Genomic DNA, 15,903 nt, shown 5'->3' on the forward strand with positions numbered 1-15,903 from the left:
ATACTACACCGCGTGCGCCCCGCGGATAGAGCTGCGTGTTTGTCCATACCGGTACTCGCATTCACCGCATTCACCGTCTTCACCTTCCACGCTCCACGCTCCACGCTCCACGCTCCACCTTCCCGCCTTTTCCCACACCTTCCGTGTATTTTTACAAAGGTATTTATAGGATTACATCACTTCCTTCTGAGTTGTGTTCACATTTCTATTGGCTGGCGGCAACACAGGGACAACTCGTTTATTTTTCTGCCACAGTAACAATAATACTAAAGTAACACTGACTAATACAGATCCTGATAAAATGGTGTGTGTGTGTGTGCATATATATATATATATATATATATATATATATATATATATAGTGCTTAACAGATTTATTAGACCACCACCCAGTGTCTCTAATGCTAAAATATACTTCTTGTTAGGATTTAATAGATTCAAAATATATCACACAACATGTATTCAAAGGCAAGTCTTTGGGAACAACTAGAAAATATTTGGAAGTGAATAACAACAGAAACTGTGGAAAAGTACATAAAAACAATGCCAGCAAGAAGCCGCTATCAAAGCCAAAGGTGGCCATACATAATAAAATATAGTTTTAGTTTGTTGGTTATTATGTGTGAGTAAAGACTATTTAGTTGTTTCAGTTTGTTATTTGCCTAATAAATGGCAATACAATTTTTAGTTTTAAATTAGTTTTTGACAGATTCCTAAAATACATATTTAAAATATTTTCTTAAACATATTTGTTTTCTCTCTTTATTATGACAGGTGGTCTAATTAATTTGTTAAGCACTGTATATATCCGAACACCTTAACAACGCTTTGGCAACCTCTTTTGCCGAATTTCTTCTGTGCAAATGCTGCTTGTGTTTTCATCAGCAATACAACACTGACATTTCCTGGCGTGTTTCCAGACTCGCTCGTCTACTGCGATGTGTTTGTCTTTGCTGGAGTGTGCTGCAGCCTCTGGGCGTTTCTGCTGCGTCTCCTGCTACAAATATCTCCTTGATCTCTGTAGACGCTGTTCAAAGGCCCACACTGTGAAGAGCTGTTTCTGTTGGGTTTCATTCATTCCAGCATGGATTTATTCAGCGGTGCTCTGTGCGATTCTCTTAAAGAGAGCAGGAGCGGCTGTTATGCATGAACCTCACCGTGGGCTTGTTTGCCCTCCACTCCACTGGTGTTTAGAGGGAAACTAAGTAAGGCACATAGAGCAGCTTATCGGTGGGACACACACACTTCTAATAGGGTTTATCAGTGAGTTCAGCATAAAACAAGACCCTACTGATGTGAACGTGTGCTGCTAAAGATACCCTCCAGCTGAACACTTACAGGAAAGACATTCGGAGCAAAAGAAAAATATTCTTCATAAAAAAAAAGTTTTTATCATTACATATTGGGAGGGGGGGGTATGAAGAAAATAAAAATTTTTTATAATATTAATTATTTATGTGATAAATAAAAGCATGTATACATTAAAATGTCTGATTTCTGTTCAGTTCTTTGTAATTATTATAATTGACTCTTTTTTGTTTGTTTGCACTGTATCACAGTTAAAATGACAGCAGTAGACAGACAAATTTACACTAACTGTAAAATTTGACATTTCTGTTTATGGCATGGTGAATAGCAGAATTTAACTACAAAAAATATGTAAAATTAATGACTTTTAAATATAATGTATTGCATGCTTAATTCTGCTGAAAAAAGTGCAAAAACAACAAACAAACAAACAAACAAAAGACTTAATCATAATATTAATTATTTATGTGATAAATAAAAGCATGTATACATTAAAATTTCTGATTTCTGTTCAGTTATTTGTAATTATTATAATTGACTCTTTTTTGTTTGTTTGCACTGTATCACAGTTAAAATGACAGCAGTAGACAGACAAATTTACACTAACTGTAAAATTTGACATTTCTGTTTATGGCATGGTGAATAGCAGAATTTAACTACAAAAAATATGTAAAATTAATGACTTTTAAATATAATGTATTGCATGCTTAATTCTGCTGAAAAAAGTGCAAAAACAACAAACAAACAAACAAACAAAAGACTTAATCAAAACAGAATATGTTATTTTGTTCTCTTATTTATTTCTAAAATGAGAATGAGAAACTGAGTCTGTTTAAGTATAGATCTGATGTCCTTTATCAGACAGAACATTATGTTTAGTGCATATTGAGATGTAATTCAAAGAAATTACTCTCTAAAATAAACATCTGACTTAAAGCTGTTTGCTGAACTTCCTGTCTGTCTGTCTGTCTATTCAGTCCAGCCTCACATCACTCAGCTGAGGAATGTGACAGCGGTGGAGGGAAATGCTGCTATGATATCCTGTACAGCTGAGGGAGAACCACTGCCGGAGATCTCATGGAGGAGAGCCAGTGATGGACAGACATTCACAGATGGAGATAAGGTGAATAACACACAGCTCTGATACAAATAACCCAAAAACTGAAGATCACTATTATCATTCAGAACAACATGAGAGTGAGTAAATAATGACAGAGTTTTCATTTTTAGCTGAACTGTTCCTTTAAAGGGGTAGTTCACTCAAATATGAAACTTTGCTGTTAATTTGCTTACCCTCAGGCCATCCAAGATGTAGGTGACTTTTTTCTTCAACATAATAGTAAATAAGATTTTTAGCTGAACCAATGATCTGGTGATTCATAAAATGCAAATCAATGGCTACTGTCACTTTGCAAGTCAAAAAAGCAACACAAAATTAATACCCGCGGCTCCTGACAATATACTGAAGTGAAAAGATCAGTCAGTGCAAGAAACTGGACATTATTCTTTCGAACTGGTTCTTTTTAGTGAACAAGATAAACCAGTTCACCTAATGGGACTGAACCGTCTAAAACAATTCTTCACTTGAACAGCACAGATCTACAGGTTACTCAATCGAAACTCACTTTCGGACATCCAACAGGCACTCCGACTCAAAATGAGCCAATATGCGGGCGTATATGATCATATGATGAATTAACTAATTTAATGAATTCAAACAGTGCAGTTCAACTGCATATGCACAACATCATTGTGTGATGATGTAAACGAACTGGTCAATCAGTTATTTGAACCAGTGTCTTTGAAATAAACTGTCCATAAGAACCTGTTTGCAGAAAATAATCAGACTCCCCCGTTTGCCTGAAGCTATGGATTACAGGTAATAATGTTGTAAATAATGTTTAGTTCAAATGTTTAATTCGCTTCATAAGATCTCAAAATATCACCAGGAGAATAATTTTGTGTTGGTTTTTTGACACTCAAAATGCTGGTAGCCATTGACTTGCATTTTATGCATCACCAAGGACCACGATTTCAGCTAAACATCTTCTCTACTGTTCTGAATAAAAAAAGTCATCTACTTCTTGGATGGCCTGATTGTGAACAGCAAATTTTCATTTTGGGCTGAATTATACCTTTAAAAGGACCGTTTAGCCAAAAACGAAAACTCTGTCATTATTTACTCACTCTCATGTTGTTCCAAACCTAAGTGCAGTATTGTGCAGTACAGTAATTGTGTAGCTCTTCCTGTTTCATAATCATTAGCACAAACAGCATTTCTAATGATTTCATCATCACAGGACACATGACAGCTCCTCAAAGTCTTGCTCAGCATTGTGTATATAATCACTTGTGTTTACCCTTCTGTTTTGGCCACGCCTCCCGTTTCCACTCATTTCCCTCTAGCAGAACAGCATCCTGTAATTGCGCTTGATGGTGGACACACACTGTACAGCAGGAGTATGATACGCATGAGAACAGCATTGAGTTGTCTTGATAAATCACATGTGCCAAATTAAATGTCTCCAGAACAGCCATCTGTCAATCAGTATGTCTGTCCGTCTATCTATCTATATCTGTCTGTCTGTCAATTTGCTCCTCTGTAGTCCTCTTTTCTCTCTCAGTGTGCTGTGGCTCTTTCGTGTCACAGAGATCTCAGTAGCATATCAAACAGTCAGGAAGCATCTACCCAAGGCGAGATGGTGTCTCACACACACACACACACACAGACACAGAGATAGAGACAGTGTGTGTCTGCAGTTTCTATTCATCACTGCTCAGTTTCTGGTATTTGCTTACAGGCCAGTTCTCCGATATAATTTGTATTTGGAGGTCATAACACCACAGAATGAGAAATATGATTCTGGCAACTGCTATTATTAGTTGTTTATTACGTAGATCTGTTCAGTCAGAAAGGTGGATTCATTGTCGTTTTTCTGCAGGGATGTTTGTTATGGATTCTATAGTTTATATTCATGTGTTTGTGTTCACACACACCTTTGGTTGTATATTTGTGAATGTGTTTTTGAATAAAAAATATGTGCTGTGCTGTTTACTAATTTAGTCATCACTAGTAGTAGTGTTGATAGCAAACACTTACTGTACAACATCCTAGCAACCGCAGAACAGTGTATCAATACCCACTCATAACACCCCAGTAACCATATAGATATCCCCTTGAAGACATTTAGAACAACCTAGCAACCAACTATCAACACCTTAGCAACTATTCTGAACACCTTAGTAACCATTTAGATATCCCCTTGCTGACACCTACAGTAGAACACCCTAGCAACTGCATAGCAACACACACATAGCAACACAATGAAGTCTACTCATAACACCCTAGCAACCGCATAGCAATGCTCTTGTAACTACCCACAACACACAGGCAAACTCATATTTCGTCAGTAATCATGTTTTCATGTGTGTTTGTGTCATGTTCTCCAGTCGCAGGTGTGTCAGTTCTCACTGTCCGTGTAAACATTAATCGCATGCATTAGTGTGAAGGAAGGAAAACCTTCGGGTCATCTGCTAGCCTACAAAAATGGCCCCTGTCAAATAAAACACACAGCCGCTGCAGGACTGTCAGGCGGTTAAGCTTGCACTGCACTCTAGACTCAGAGACATCATGCGGAGGGTGGACACATATCGATTTTTCAGGGAAGGTGAAGAACACTGATCATTAAAGTGGGCGTTGGGAAATGGGCTCCATCTAATCCCCTTATATTCAAAGTTCCCTATCTCACCACGAGCACAGATAGTGTGACCACATTACAGTCAGAAAGTGCTGCACCACAGACATCTATTCTCTTTGTAGCTCGTTTGCTCTTGTGTAACGATGTATAACCTACTCAGTTTGCTGTTTTCCTCGGATTGCTAATATGATTCTGTTTGGGTTAAAATAAATAAAAAAAAAACATTATTGATACTTGAAATTAAATAAATATAATAAAACTTTTTTTCAGCTAGTTGCCAAGGCAATATTTCTCATTTTCATACAGTTTAACCTGATGTACTAAACTAACTAAAGCAGTGATTTTTTAATTTTATTCTGTAGTTTATATTAATTTGCTTGTGTTCACATGCACCTTTGGCTGTGTGTTTGTGTAAATTGTATATATTAATATTTATTATACTCAGAACACCTTAGTAACTATATAGCAATGCTTTAGCGAACACCTTGAACAACCGCATATCATCACTCTAAAATCACTCATACTGTACACCCTAGCAACTACTCAGAACACCTTAGTAACCATACTGTATGCCCTGAATGTATAACCTACTCAGTTTGCTGTTTTCCTCGGATTGCTAATATGATTCTGTTTGGGTTAAAATAAATAAAAAAAAACATTATTGATACTTGAAATTAAATAAATATAATAAAACTTTTTTTCAGCTAGTTGCCAAGGCAATATTTCTCATTTTCATACAGTTTAACCTGATGTACTAAACTAACTAAAGCAGTGATTTTTTAATTTTATTCTGTAGTTTATATTAATTTGCTTGTGTTCACATGCACCTTTGGCTGTGTGTTTGTGTAAATTGTATATATTAATATTTATTATACTCAGAACACCTTAGTAACTATATAGCAATGCTTTAGCGAACACCTTGAACAACCGCATATCATCACTCTAAAATCACTCATACTGTACACCCTAGCAACTACTCAGAACACCTTAGTAACCATACTGTATGCCCTGGCAAACTCTTAAAACACCCTAGCAACTACATAGTAACACTCTAGCAACTACTTGGAACACTCTAGTAACCATATAGATGTGCCCTAGCAAACACCTAGTAAATTGTAATAGTAAATCACAGTGGATTGTGTTTGTCTGTATGTGGGTGTCAGTGGCTAATGTGGATTGTTGTGCTTGTGTTGGTTTAGAGTCAGGACGGCCGTGTGGAAGTGCGAGGACGCCAAGGAAAATCCATGCTGACTATCAGTGGGGTTCGACTGTCAGACTGGGGCCGATTCGACTGTGAAGCTCTCAGCAGGATCGGAGGCCATCAGAAGAGCATGTTCCTGGATATCGAGTGTAAGATGTCCAAAAAAGTCACATGCACACATTTGCACCAAGGTTGCAACTAAAATATACTTTAGTATCTTTTTACAGTTTGTCTGTGGCCTTTCCAGTGCGTCTTGTTCTCTGCTGACCGTGATAATTATTTTACACCACAATGTTTCTTTATTAGCCTAAAAAAAATGCCCTCAGTGGCAGGGCCAAGCTGGGGTTTGCGGGGCCCCCGATGCAGGTTGTACCCGTGGGCCCTCTTTGAAATTGAAAGCACAAATAACTAAATAGAACAAAGACAAAGTATTTTTTTCAGGTTTGTAGTTGTTCAGGTAGAGAAACTGAAAAATCTAATCTAAAATAGCATTGCATAGTCTTGACTGTATTAAATACAGGTTCATTCTTGTTGAAACTACTAAGTAATTCAGTCAAGAGCAGTGAGTGATTTTCTCTCTTTTTTTTTTTTTTCTTTGGGATTAACATTAAGGACACCAACAGCAGCTAGTAAAGTAGGCACAGACCCTTTAAGACACAATGCATGGATTCAAAATAATGATATACATCTGGGCCCGTAATTATCAAGCTTCTTAAAGTGCCATTTTAGTCTTAAGTGTTGATAATTCATTACATCTAATCCTACTTTCAAACTTAAGTATAAAAGCAAGTTATCATATTTCTTAAAGCTAAGAATCACTCTTACTCTCGCAGTTATTTAAGACAGCTCGAGAGCTAGGTCTCTCAAGTGGTTAGGAGTTGCCAGTAGGGGCTTGTGATGGCGCTGAGGAGACAGAGACGTGCGCGAATCTTTCAGGAGAGGAAGAATGTTCTTGAAATGTTTGACGACGAGCAGTTAATAAAACATTTACATTTCCTCAGTTATTCAAACAGTAACGAGCAAATAATATTTACATTCCCAAAGAACATCTTAACTGACTTCAGTCTAGCACAAGTATTATATGCTCTTTAAAAACACTCCCATTATAATCAGTGAAGCTACCTACACTGTATCATGAATAAATACAGTCTATGATAAATCTCTTACCCCTTATTTACACTGCACATGTCTGGGTTGTGTTACGGCTCCGACACGGCCACCAGAGCTGATCCTGGCTACTAAGTTTGTGATGACAATTAATTTCCTTACCATAATGTATTCTCTTGAAAATTCTTTATTGTCAAATGTGTCTTGAATGTAAACTCCTATTAGGAATTTAACCATTCAATGTGAATTTATCTGAGAATATTCTTAAATAAGGAAATCTATTCAGAGATTGGTCCATGCGTGTTTCGTCTTCCAAAATCCCGTTTGTGGCACAACAAAGTGTCGTGAATCAACTCTAAGGCTGACACTTAAGATTTAGTCCTACACATCGCTTAAATTAAAACTGAGATACTTGATAACTAACTCTGAAGCGCAGCTTAGAGCCAAGAAGTTTTTTAAACTTAAGTAAATTCTTAGCAATGTTCTTGAGAGTAATTCTCAGAGGCTTGATAAATATGGGCCCTGATTTCTTTCTCAACTGTTTACGTTCACTTAAGACATAACTACCAGTTGTTTTGAAGATTCTTGCCAAGACGGAAGATGGAAAACTCAATTTCGTGTTCACTGTCTGAGACGCGGATCTCTGTATGCGTACCGAAAACAGCGCGCAAGTACTCAGTTCATTCGCGTCTTCTTGTGCTTGAATGCTTTACAATCTCTTCAATTTTTAAATTGACAAAGCTTAAAAACACGTGATAAGCTTTCATGACGACATGCAGCAGTGGCCCATCAGCTGTCCTGAGTATCTTTCATGCTGGCCTCAGGCAGTCAGTTGAAATTGCCGGGGGGGGGCTTTAATTGTCACCACCTTTTTCCCCACTGGCGACGGTCCTGCTCAGCGGGGCTAATTATGAAAGGAATTATTCCCAAATAATTAATTTCCAGGTCTGTCTCCTGAAATACCAACACGTTGTTGAGGTCACTTGTTTTTTGCATTTTGTTTTTATTGCATTTCATTCATTAGGACATTTCAACATTGAACATTTATGTCAATGCAGCAAATGCGACCACAGCATCACAATTGGGCAAATGCAATGAGATGCTAATAAAGGTCCTCGTGTCCCTGAATGCATGCTGCTGACCTTGACATCAGTGCGCATAGGGACCATCTTCATGTCATATGCTTAGTGTGGAGGTTCACGCCAGCTTGTGAAAAAGAATGTTGTGAATGAGCGTGGCAGTAGGCAGCCGAGCATTACCAGGCGCTAATGAACTTATTTATTCAGTATAATCACTCGTCTCTGTTTTGCTCCTCAGATGTGACAGGTGGCTCTACACCAATCTCTGTAATGGAAGCCTTCTAGCCAGTTAAAACAGGAATAATACCGCATGAATGCAGATGCTCTCTGTGTTTAAAACTGAAGCTCTTTGAAGTTTTAGCTCTGTGAAAAAGGCAGACTCGCGTCTGTTTACTGTCGACACGTCTGACACATAATGGAGTGAGATCGAAACGTCTTTCTTTGTTGCAATCAATATTACTCTTCTCTGAAGGCCTTTTTAGATGATTTAAATCATCACTCCCCAGTGCATTAAACATACATGGAAAGAAATTCAAGCTACAGCATTGCATGTCCAGGCTGGTGGTATTTTATATCTTACAGTTTTCATTAGTATGTTGAATTTGTTTTTATTTTTCAATGTTCTATTTTTATTTAAATTTTAGGTAACATTTTAATACCGATAAAGTAATTTAGTTGTGTGTTTTGCCATTTTTATTAGTTTTTTTTTATGTCTATATAGTTTTTATTAATTTTTATTTAAGTTTTAGTTTCAGTAGTATTAGCATACATGGAGTTTTCTTTTCTTTTCTTTTTCGTGCTGCGCTATCCTAGACTCAGCTGTTCGCTATTCGTGTCCTATCGTGTGACTTACCTGGATTTCTGCCCAGTCTCCCAGTTACCCGCTGCCAGCAATTTGCTCTCCTCTGGACGCTGTCCTCTGGTCCGTACTGTAATAAAGTAATTTAGTTGTGTGTTTTGCCATTTTTATTAGTTTTTTTTAATGTCTATATAGTTTTTATTAATTTTTATTTAAGTTTTAGTTTCAGTAGTATTAGCATACATGGAGTTTTCTTTTCTTTTCTTTTTCGTGCTGCGCTATCCTAGACTCAGCTGTTCGCTATTCGTGTCCTATCGTGTGACTTACCTGGATTTCTGCCCAGTCTCCCAGTTACCCGCTGCCAGCAATTTGCTCTCCTCTGGACGCTGTCCTCTGGTCCGTACTGTCTGAGAGGTAGTCGATCCTCGCTCTGGAGCCCGGGGTGGCACCCCAAACACTCAAGTCAGCTCCTGAGTTAAAGTCAAGTTCTGCGTACGCCGGATACAGCCAGTGATCGCAGACTGCCTAAGTTTGTTTTTGTGGACAATAAATACTCTGTTTGACTTGCCTTTGTTTTATCGTGACAGAATAATCTGGCAAAAGGATGGACCCAGCGAAGGAGACTCCAATTCGTTCAGCAGTGGAGCTGCAGGGGGCTATGCTGGGCCGACACGAGGAGGAACTCACCACCGCCAGGTACGCCGTGGAGAGCCTGTCAGCCCAGGTGATGGATTTAACTAATCTGCTGCAGAATCTGCACCCTGAGCAGCCGATGTTAACTCTCCAGAACCTCACAAACAATCCTCCTTGCTATTCTGGACAGTCCACTGAGTGCCGAGCCTTTTTGACGCAGTGTGAGGTGGTTTTTTCCCTCCAACCTATAACATATGCTGAGGATTGCTCCAGGGTCCCTTTTGTGCTCTCTCTCCTGACTGGGCGGGCTCGTTACTGGGGAACGGCAGTGTGGGAGTCTGAGGCCGACTGCTGTGAGCGTTTTTCTTTATTTAAGGAGGAGATGATAAAGGTGTTCAACCGCTCTGTTTATGGTCTTGAGGCGTCTCGACAACTTGCAACACTTCGCCAGGGGAAGCGGCCTGCTGCCGATTATGCAATCGAGTTTTGCACCCTAGCGGCCACTTGTGAGTGGAACGAGCCGGCCCTCACTGCGCGCTTCTTGGAGGGTCTCTCAGGGGAGATAAGGGAGGAGATTCTCGCCCGTGATCTGCCATCCGGCTTGGACCAGCTGGTGGAACTGGCCAACCAGATCGACAAGCGCTTTGAGACTCACCGTCAACGGATGGTTTTGCCTGCCGTTCCACCTCCAGTAGTGGCCTCATTTGTACCATGCAGCTAGGGGGTCTGCATATCTCTGCTGAGGTGCGTCAGCGCCACATTACGGGGGGTATCTGTATGTATTGTGCTCCGGGGCATTTCGCCGCAAGATGTCCAGTAAAAGAGAGGGCTTGCTAGTAGACCGGGGAGTACTGGTGAGCGCGACTAACTTTTCCCCATCTCACAAGACACGTACCTGCCTCAGTGCCTGCCTACGCTGTGGAGGCTCCACTTTTCCCTGTGCGGCCTTTGTTGATTCGATGGCTGAAGGGAATGGATGAGAGCTGGGCTATCGATCACAACATTCCTTTTCTAGAATTAAATGACCCTCCCACCATCTATGCCCTGGATGGTCGCATCCTCTCCAAGATCGTTTGAGCCACCGTTCCGCTGGCAACCACCAAGAGACAATTTCTTTTTTTATTTTTCGTTCTCCCCTAACGCCTATCGTTTTAGGGCATCCCTCATAACACAGCATAATCCCCAAATTAACTGGGTAGAAGGGACAATAATGTCTTGGAGCTTATCTTGTCATGTTAAGTGTCTTGTCTCGGCTGTGCCTGCTGTGTCCTCTGTTTCTGTGTTTCAGGAAGAACCCGGCGATTTATCTGGTGTCCCGAAGGAGTACCACGATCTGCGAGCGGTATTCAGTCATTCTCGGGCTGCTTCTCTCCCTCCCCATCGACCATATGACTGCAGCATTGATCTTGTTCCGGGTAGTACGCCACCTCGTGGTAGACTTTATTTCTTGTCCACCCCCGAACGCGAAGCGCTTGAGAAATCCAGGCTCGCTGTGCACCCTTGGGTGTGAGGGACTCAAGCTACTGTCAGTCAACGTTTCTGGTGGCCTGCTTTAGTCTGTGATGTATGCTGTTTTGTAGCTCCGTGTCCAGTCTGCACCCAATCTAAGTCTAGCAACTCCCCGCCTGCTGGTCTGCTTCGCCCCCTCCCTATTCCGTCTCATCCGTGGTCGCACATCGCTTTGGATTTCGTTACGGGTCTACCTCCTTCCGCGGGTAACACGGTAATTCTTACAGTTGTCGATCGCTTTTCCAAGGCGGCCCATTTTGTCTCCCTTCCCAAACTCCCCTCTGCTAAGGAGACGGTGCTAACAGTATTTGAGCACGTTTTTAAAATCTGGACTACCCTCTGACATGAGACCACAATTTGTCTCTCAGTTTTGGAGGGAATTCTGTCGGCAGATTGGAGCTACGGCCAGTCTGTCGTCAGGATTTCACCCACAAACAAATGGGCAAGCTGAACGCGTCAATCGGATATTGGGACGTTTGCTCCATACTCTAGCTGCTCACAACCCCACTTCCTGGTGTGAGCAGCTGCCTTGGGCTGAATACGCTTTTAATTCGTTACCATCGTCATCTACTGGGTTATCTCCAATTCATTGTTGTCTAGGTTACCAACCACCGCTATTCTCCTCTCAAGAATCCGAAGTCTCCGTCCCCTCCGTCCAGGCCTTTATCCATGTCTTGTGTATTAAGCCCATTGTCTGCCCACCCTACCTTCCTTACCCACCCTCCCCCCCGTCCCTGTCAAGGGTTCGCCCGTCTTTAGAGTCAAGAAGCTGTTGGCTGTCTGCCCTCGGGGAAGGGGTTTCCAGTACTTGGTCGATTGGGAAGGGTACGGCCCGGAGGAGAGAAGCTGTATCCCGGCCCGGGACATTCTGGACCATTCGCTCATCAAGGACTTCCGTCATTCTTGCCAGTCTCCTTCCTCATGAGTGCCTGGGGGTGCTCCTTGGGGGAGGGGTAATGTCATGAGCCGGGTTTGACTCTAGTTTTCTTTTCTTTTTCGTGCTGTGCTATCCTAGACTCAGCTGTTCGCGATCACAATCAGCGCTCGCTCTGATTGGGACTGCACCTGTTCCCTCTTTATGCTGATTTTCCTCTCTATTTCTCTTTGCGTGTTACAAGGTCTTTTGCCAGATTATTGTGCTTTTATGTCAGTCTCTTGGCTCTCTATTACGTCATTTGTAGGATCTAGTCATGTCCAGTCCTGTGTTATCTAGTTGTGTCCTATCGTGTGACTTGGATTTCTGCCCAGTCTCCCATTTACCCACTGCCAGCAATTCGCTCTCCTCCGGACGCTGTCCTCCGGTCCGTACTGTCTGAGAGGTAGTCACTCCTCGCTCTGCAGCCCAGGGTAGCACCATGTACACTCAAGTCAAGTCAGCCCTTATGTTCCAGTGCTCCTGAGTTAAAGTCCAGTTCTACGAACGCCGAATACGGCCAGTGATCGCAGACTGCCTAAGTTTGTTTTTTGTGGACAATAAATCCTCTGTTTGACTTGCCTTTGCTTCTGTGTCCTTTTATCGTGACATTTACGTTTTCATTTACATTTACATTTATTCATTTAGCAAATGCTTTTATCCAAAGCAACTTAATTGAGAAGCAAATACAGAAGTACTTTTATAGTTTTAATAATATTTTGTATTCATATTTAGAATTTTAATTTTGTATGATTTTTTTTGGTGATTGTTTTAGTGATTTTTTTGTTTTGTTTTTTATGATTTTAATATTTTCAAATTTTGTTTTAATTTTAAGTAAAGTTTTAGTTATTTGTGGTTTTATATGGTTTTAGTTTCAGTTAACTATAATAACAATGGTTATTGTGCTTGTGTTGAAGCCCTGATGGAAGACATTTGAAAGGGACTTTATTTTTACTTGCATAACAAGCTTCTAATTGCTGATTTTATATGGTATATATGGAGTAGGATTTACTTGGGAAAAAAAACCTCAAGAAACTTCACTCAGAAATTTCTAGTAAATTTCACAAAGAAATAGCATAACATTGAAATAAATGTGACTTTTTAAAGTAGAAACTCCTCCGGACGCTGTCCTCCGGTCCATACTGTCTGAGAGGTAGTCACTCCTCGCTCTGCAGCCCAGGGTAGCACCATGTACACTCAAGTCAAGTCAACCCTTATGTTCCAGTGCTCCTGAGTTAAAGTCCAGTTCTACGAACGCCGAATACGGCCAGTGATCGCAGACTGCCTAAGTTTGTTTTTTGTGGACAATAAATCCTCTGTTTGACTTGCCTTTGCTTATCGTGACATTTACGTTTTCATTTACATTTACATTTATTCATTTAGCAAATGCTTTTATCCAAAGCAACTTAATTGAGAAGCAAATACAGAAGTACTTTTATAGTTTTAATAATATTTTGTATTCATATTTAGAATTTTAATTTTGTATGATTTTTTTTGGTGATTGTTTTAGTGATTTTTTTGTTTTGTTTTTTATGATTTTAATATTTTCAAATTTTGTTTTAATTTTAAGTAAAGTTTTAGTTATTTGTGGTTTTATATGGTTTTAGTTTCAGTTAACTATAATAACAATGGTTATTGTGCTTGTGTTGAAGCCCTGATGGAAGACATTTGAAAGGGACTTTATTTTTACTTGCATAACAAGCTTCTAATTGCTGATTTTATATGGTATATATGGAGTAGGATTTACTTGGGAAAAAAAACCTCAAGAAACTTCACTCAGAAATTTCTAGTAAATTTCACAAAGAAATAGCATAACATTGAAATAAATGTGACTTTTTAAAGTAGAAAGATTGATATATTATTTTCTTGTAAAATGTACTCCAGTAATCTTTTTTTTGATTGGTCTTATTTAACTGTTTTAAAAGTCTTTACAGTGTTGATGGCCGATCAGCTGGACATCTGGCTGGTATAGATGACCTTGGACCTTCTAGCATGGCCCAAAAATCTGTTTTTCCAGTTTCATTTTGCTCATTCTGTTTCTCTTTTATTAGATGCGCCAAAGTTCCAGACCAATCAAACCATCTTCTACTCATGGGAGGGAAACCCAGTGAACATCAGCTGCGACGTGAAGTCCAACCCTCCAGCGACCATGCTGTGGAGACGAGACCGGTTTACCATCTCTAGTCAAGGGACCAGCAACATCCGCATTCACACCACAGAGGGCCGATCGCTTCTAGAGGTTCAGCAACTTTACAATAATGCACTTTTAGTAGTTTATTTACATTGCACATTAGGTATATTTGTTTTTCATTTTAGTTAGAGTTTTATTTATTTATTCATTCATTTATTTTTAATTGTGCATGATCTTTCTGGTGAAGCAGGTTGACCACGGAAATCTTTCTGGTTAAAATAATGAATAAACAACAGCATCCAAAACAAAAGGTGCTGGTTAAGTTATGTTCCTCTTGTTGAACCCAGTGAAAATGTATTTAACTTACACATGAACTGCTACTGTATCTAGTTGCATATCCATATTCTTGCACTCATTTTCTCATTCTCCTGACCTTTGGGTTTGTTTTTATCCACAGGTCACTCCAGTGTCGGACAGGGATTTCGGACGTTACAACTGCACAGCCAGAAACAACATCGGCGCTCGATATCAAGAGTTTATATTAGCACAGGCAGGTATGTGTTTACCAATAACACTAAACTTCCCTTTAAAAGTCCAGCATGAGATTAAAATACACATTTTCAATTTTTAAACCTGGTCTTTTGAAAGGTATTTACAGTTTTGTTTGAACTGTTAACTTAGTTGGCAGTAAAACATAATAACATAATATTTTGAAAGTTAGGTAGCGTTAGTTGTAGAACGTTGTAGTACCATATATTGGGTTAATTGGTATGTCCTGTACGTGACCTCCCTTGTCCCGTTTATTGACTGCTATGCTGATCTATCCACTGACTGATGCAACAGCAGCAGTGCAGATCACGACACTTGAGAATGATCACCGTCACCTGTCATCATCCAATCACATCCACTCCCTCATGCAGAATATGTAGAGGAAGGCTGCGGAATCCTCTGCCGGCTGGTCGCTCCCGCATTACAGTAAGCAGTGGTCGCGCTAATGCCAGTTCCCTTCACTGTCCGTGTTTTGACTTCAGCAAATCAGTTTTGGCGAATGCAAACAATGTTATTATTGTTCATGAGTCCAACATCCAGCCGCGCAAGAAAACATGCAATCTACCTGAGGTCAATTAGGGAAGTCGTCTTTCACTATTGTAATGTTGTTAAATAGAGAAAAACATTTTACATTTAAGTAACTTCTAGCGGATTCTTAACCTTGGACCTTATTCTTGAAACAAAATGACCAATAAAAAAAATGTAGGCCATATTAAATCTATAAGTTGTCTTTAATTGAAAAATATGAATTTTAATTTATACACAATTGTGCTCATAAGTTTACACACCCCTTGAAGAATATATAAAATGTTAAAGGGGTCATAGGATGTCCATTTTCCACAAGTTGATATGATTCTTTAGGGTCTTAATGAAAAGTCTGTAACATAGTTTGGTTAAAATGTCTCAATGGTAGTGTAAAAAACATCTATTTTACTCTGTCAAAAACAGCTCTTTTCAGAGCACACAGTTTTGTAGC

General features: G+C 39.8%; 1 protein-coding gene across 1 annotated transcript in view; it reads left to right on the forward strand.

Annotated features, from left to right (window-relative positions):
- Positions 1-15,903, forward strand: part of LOC107568614 (neural cell adhesion molecule 2-like) — a 129,526-nt gene that overhangs the window by 74,030 nt on the left and 39,593 nt on the right. The window contains exons 10-13 of the mRNA XM_016254580.1: positions 2,286-2,431; positions 6,206-6,356; positions 14,299-14,486; positions 14,836-14,932. Of these exons, the coding sequence (XP_016110066.1) occupies positions 2,286-2,431; positions 6,206-6,356; positions 14,299-14,486; positions 14,836-14,932 (582 nt within the window). The remainder of the gene's footprint in view (positions 1-2,285; positions 2,432-6,205; positions 6,357-14,298; positions 14,487-14,835; positions 14,933-15,903) is intronic.

This window comes from Sinocyclocheilus grahami, unplaced genomic scaffold, assembly GCF_001515645.1.
Source record: "Sinocyclocheilus grahami isolate Dianchi unplaced genomic scaffold, SAMN03320097.WGS_v1.1 scaffold1263.1, whole genome shotgun sequence".
Taxonomy (NCBI): Eukaryota; Metazoa; Chordata; class Actinopteri; order Cypriniformes; family Cyprinidae; genus Sinocyclocheilus; species Sinocyclocheilus grahami.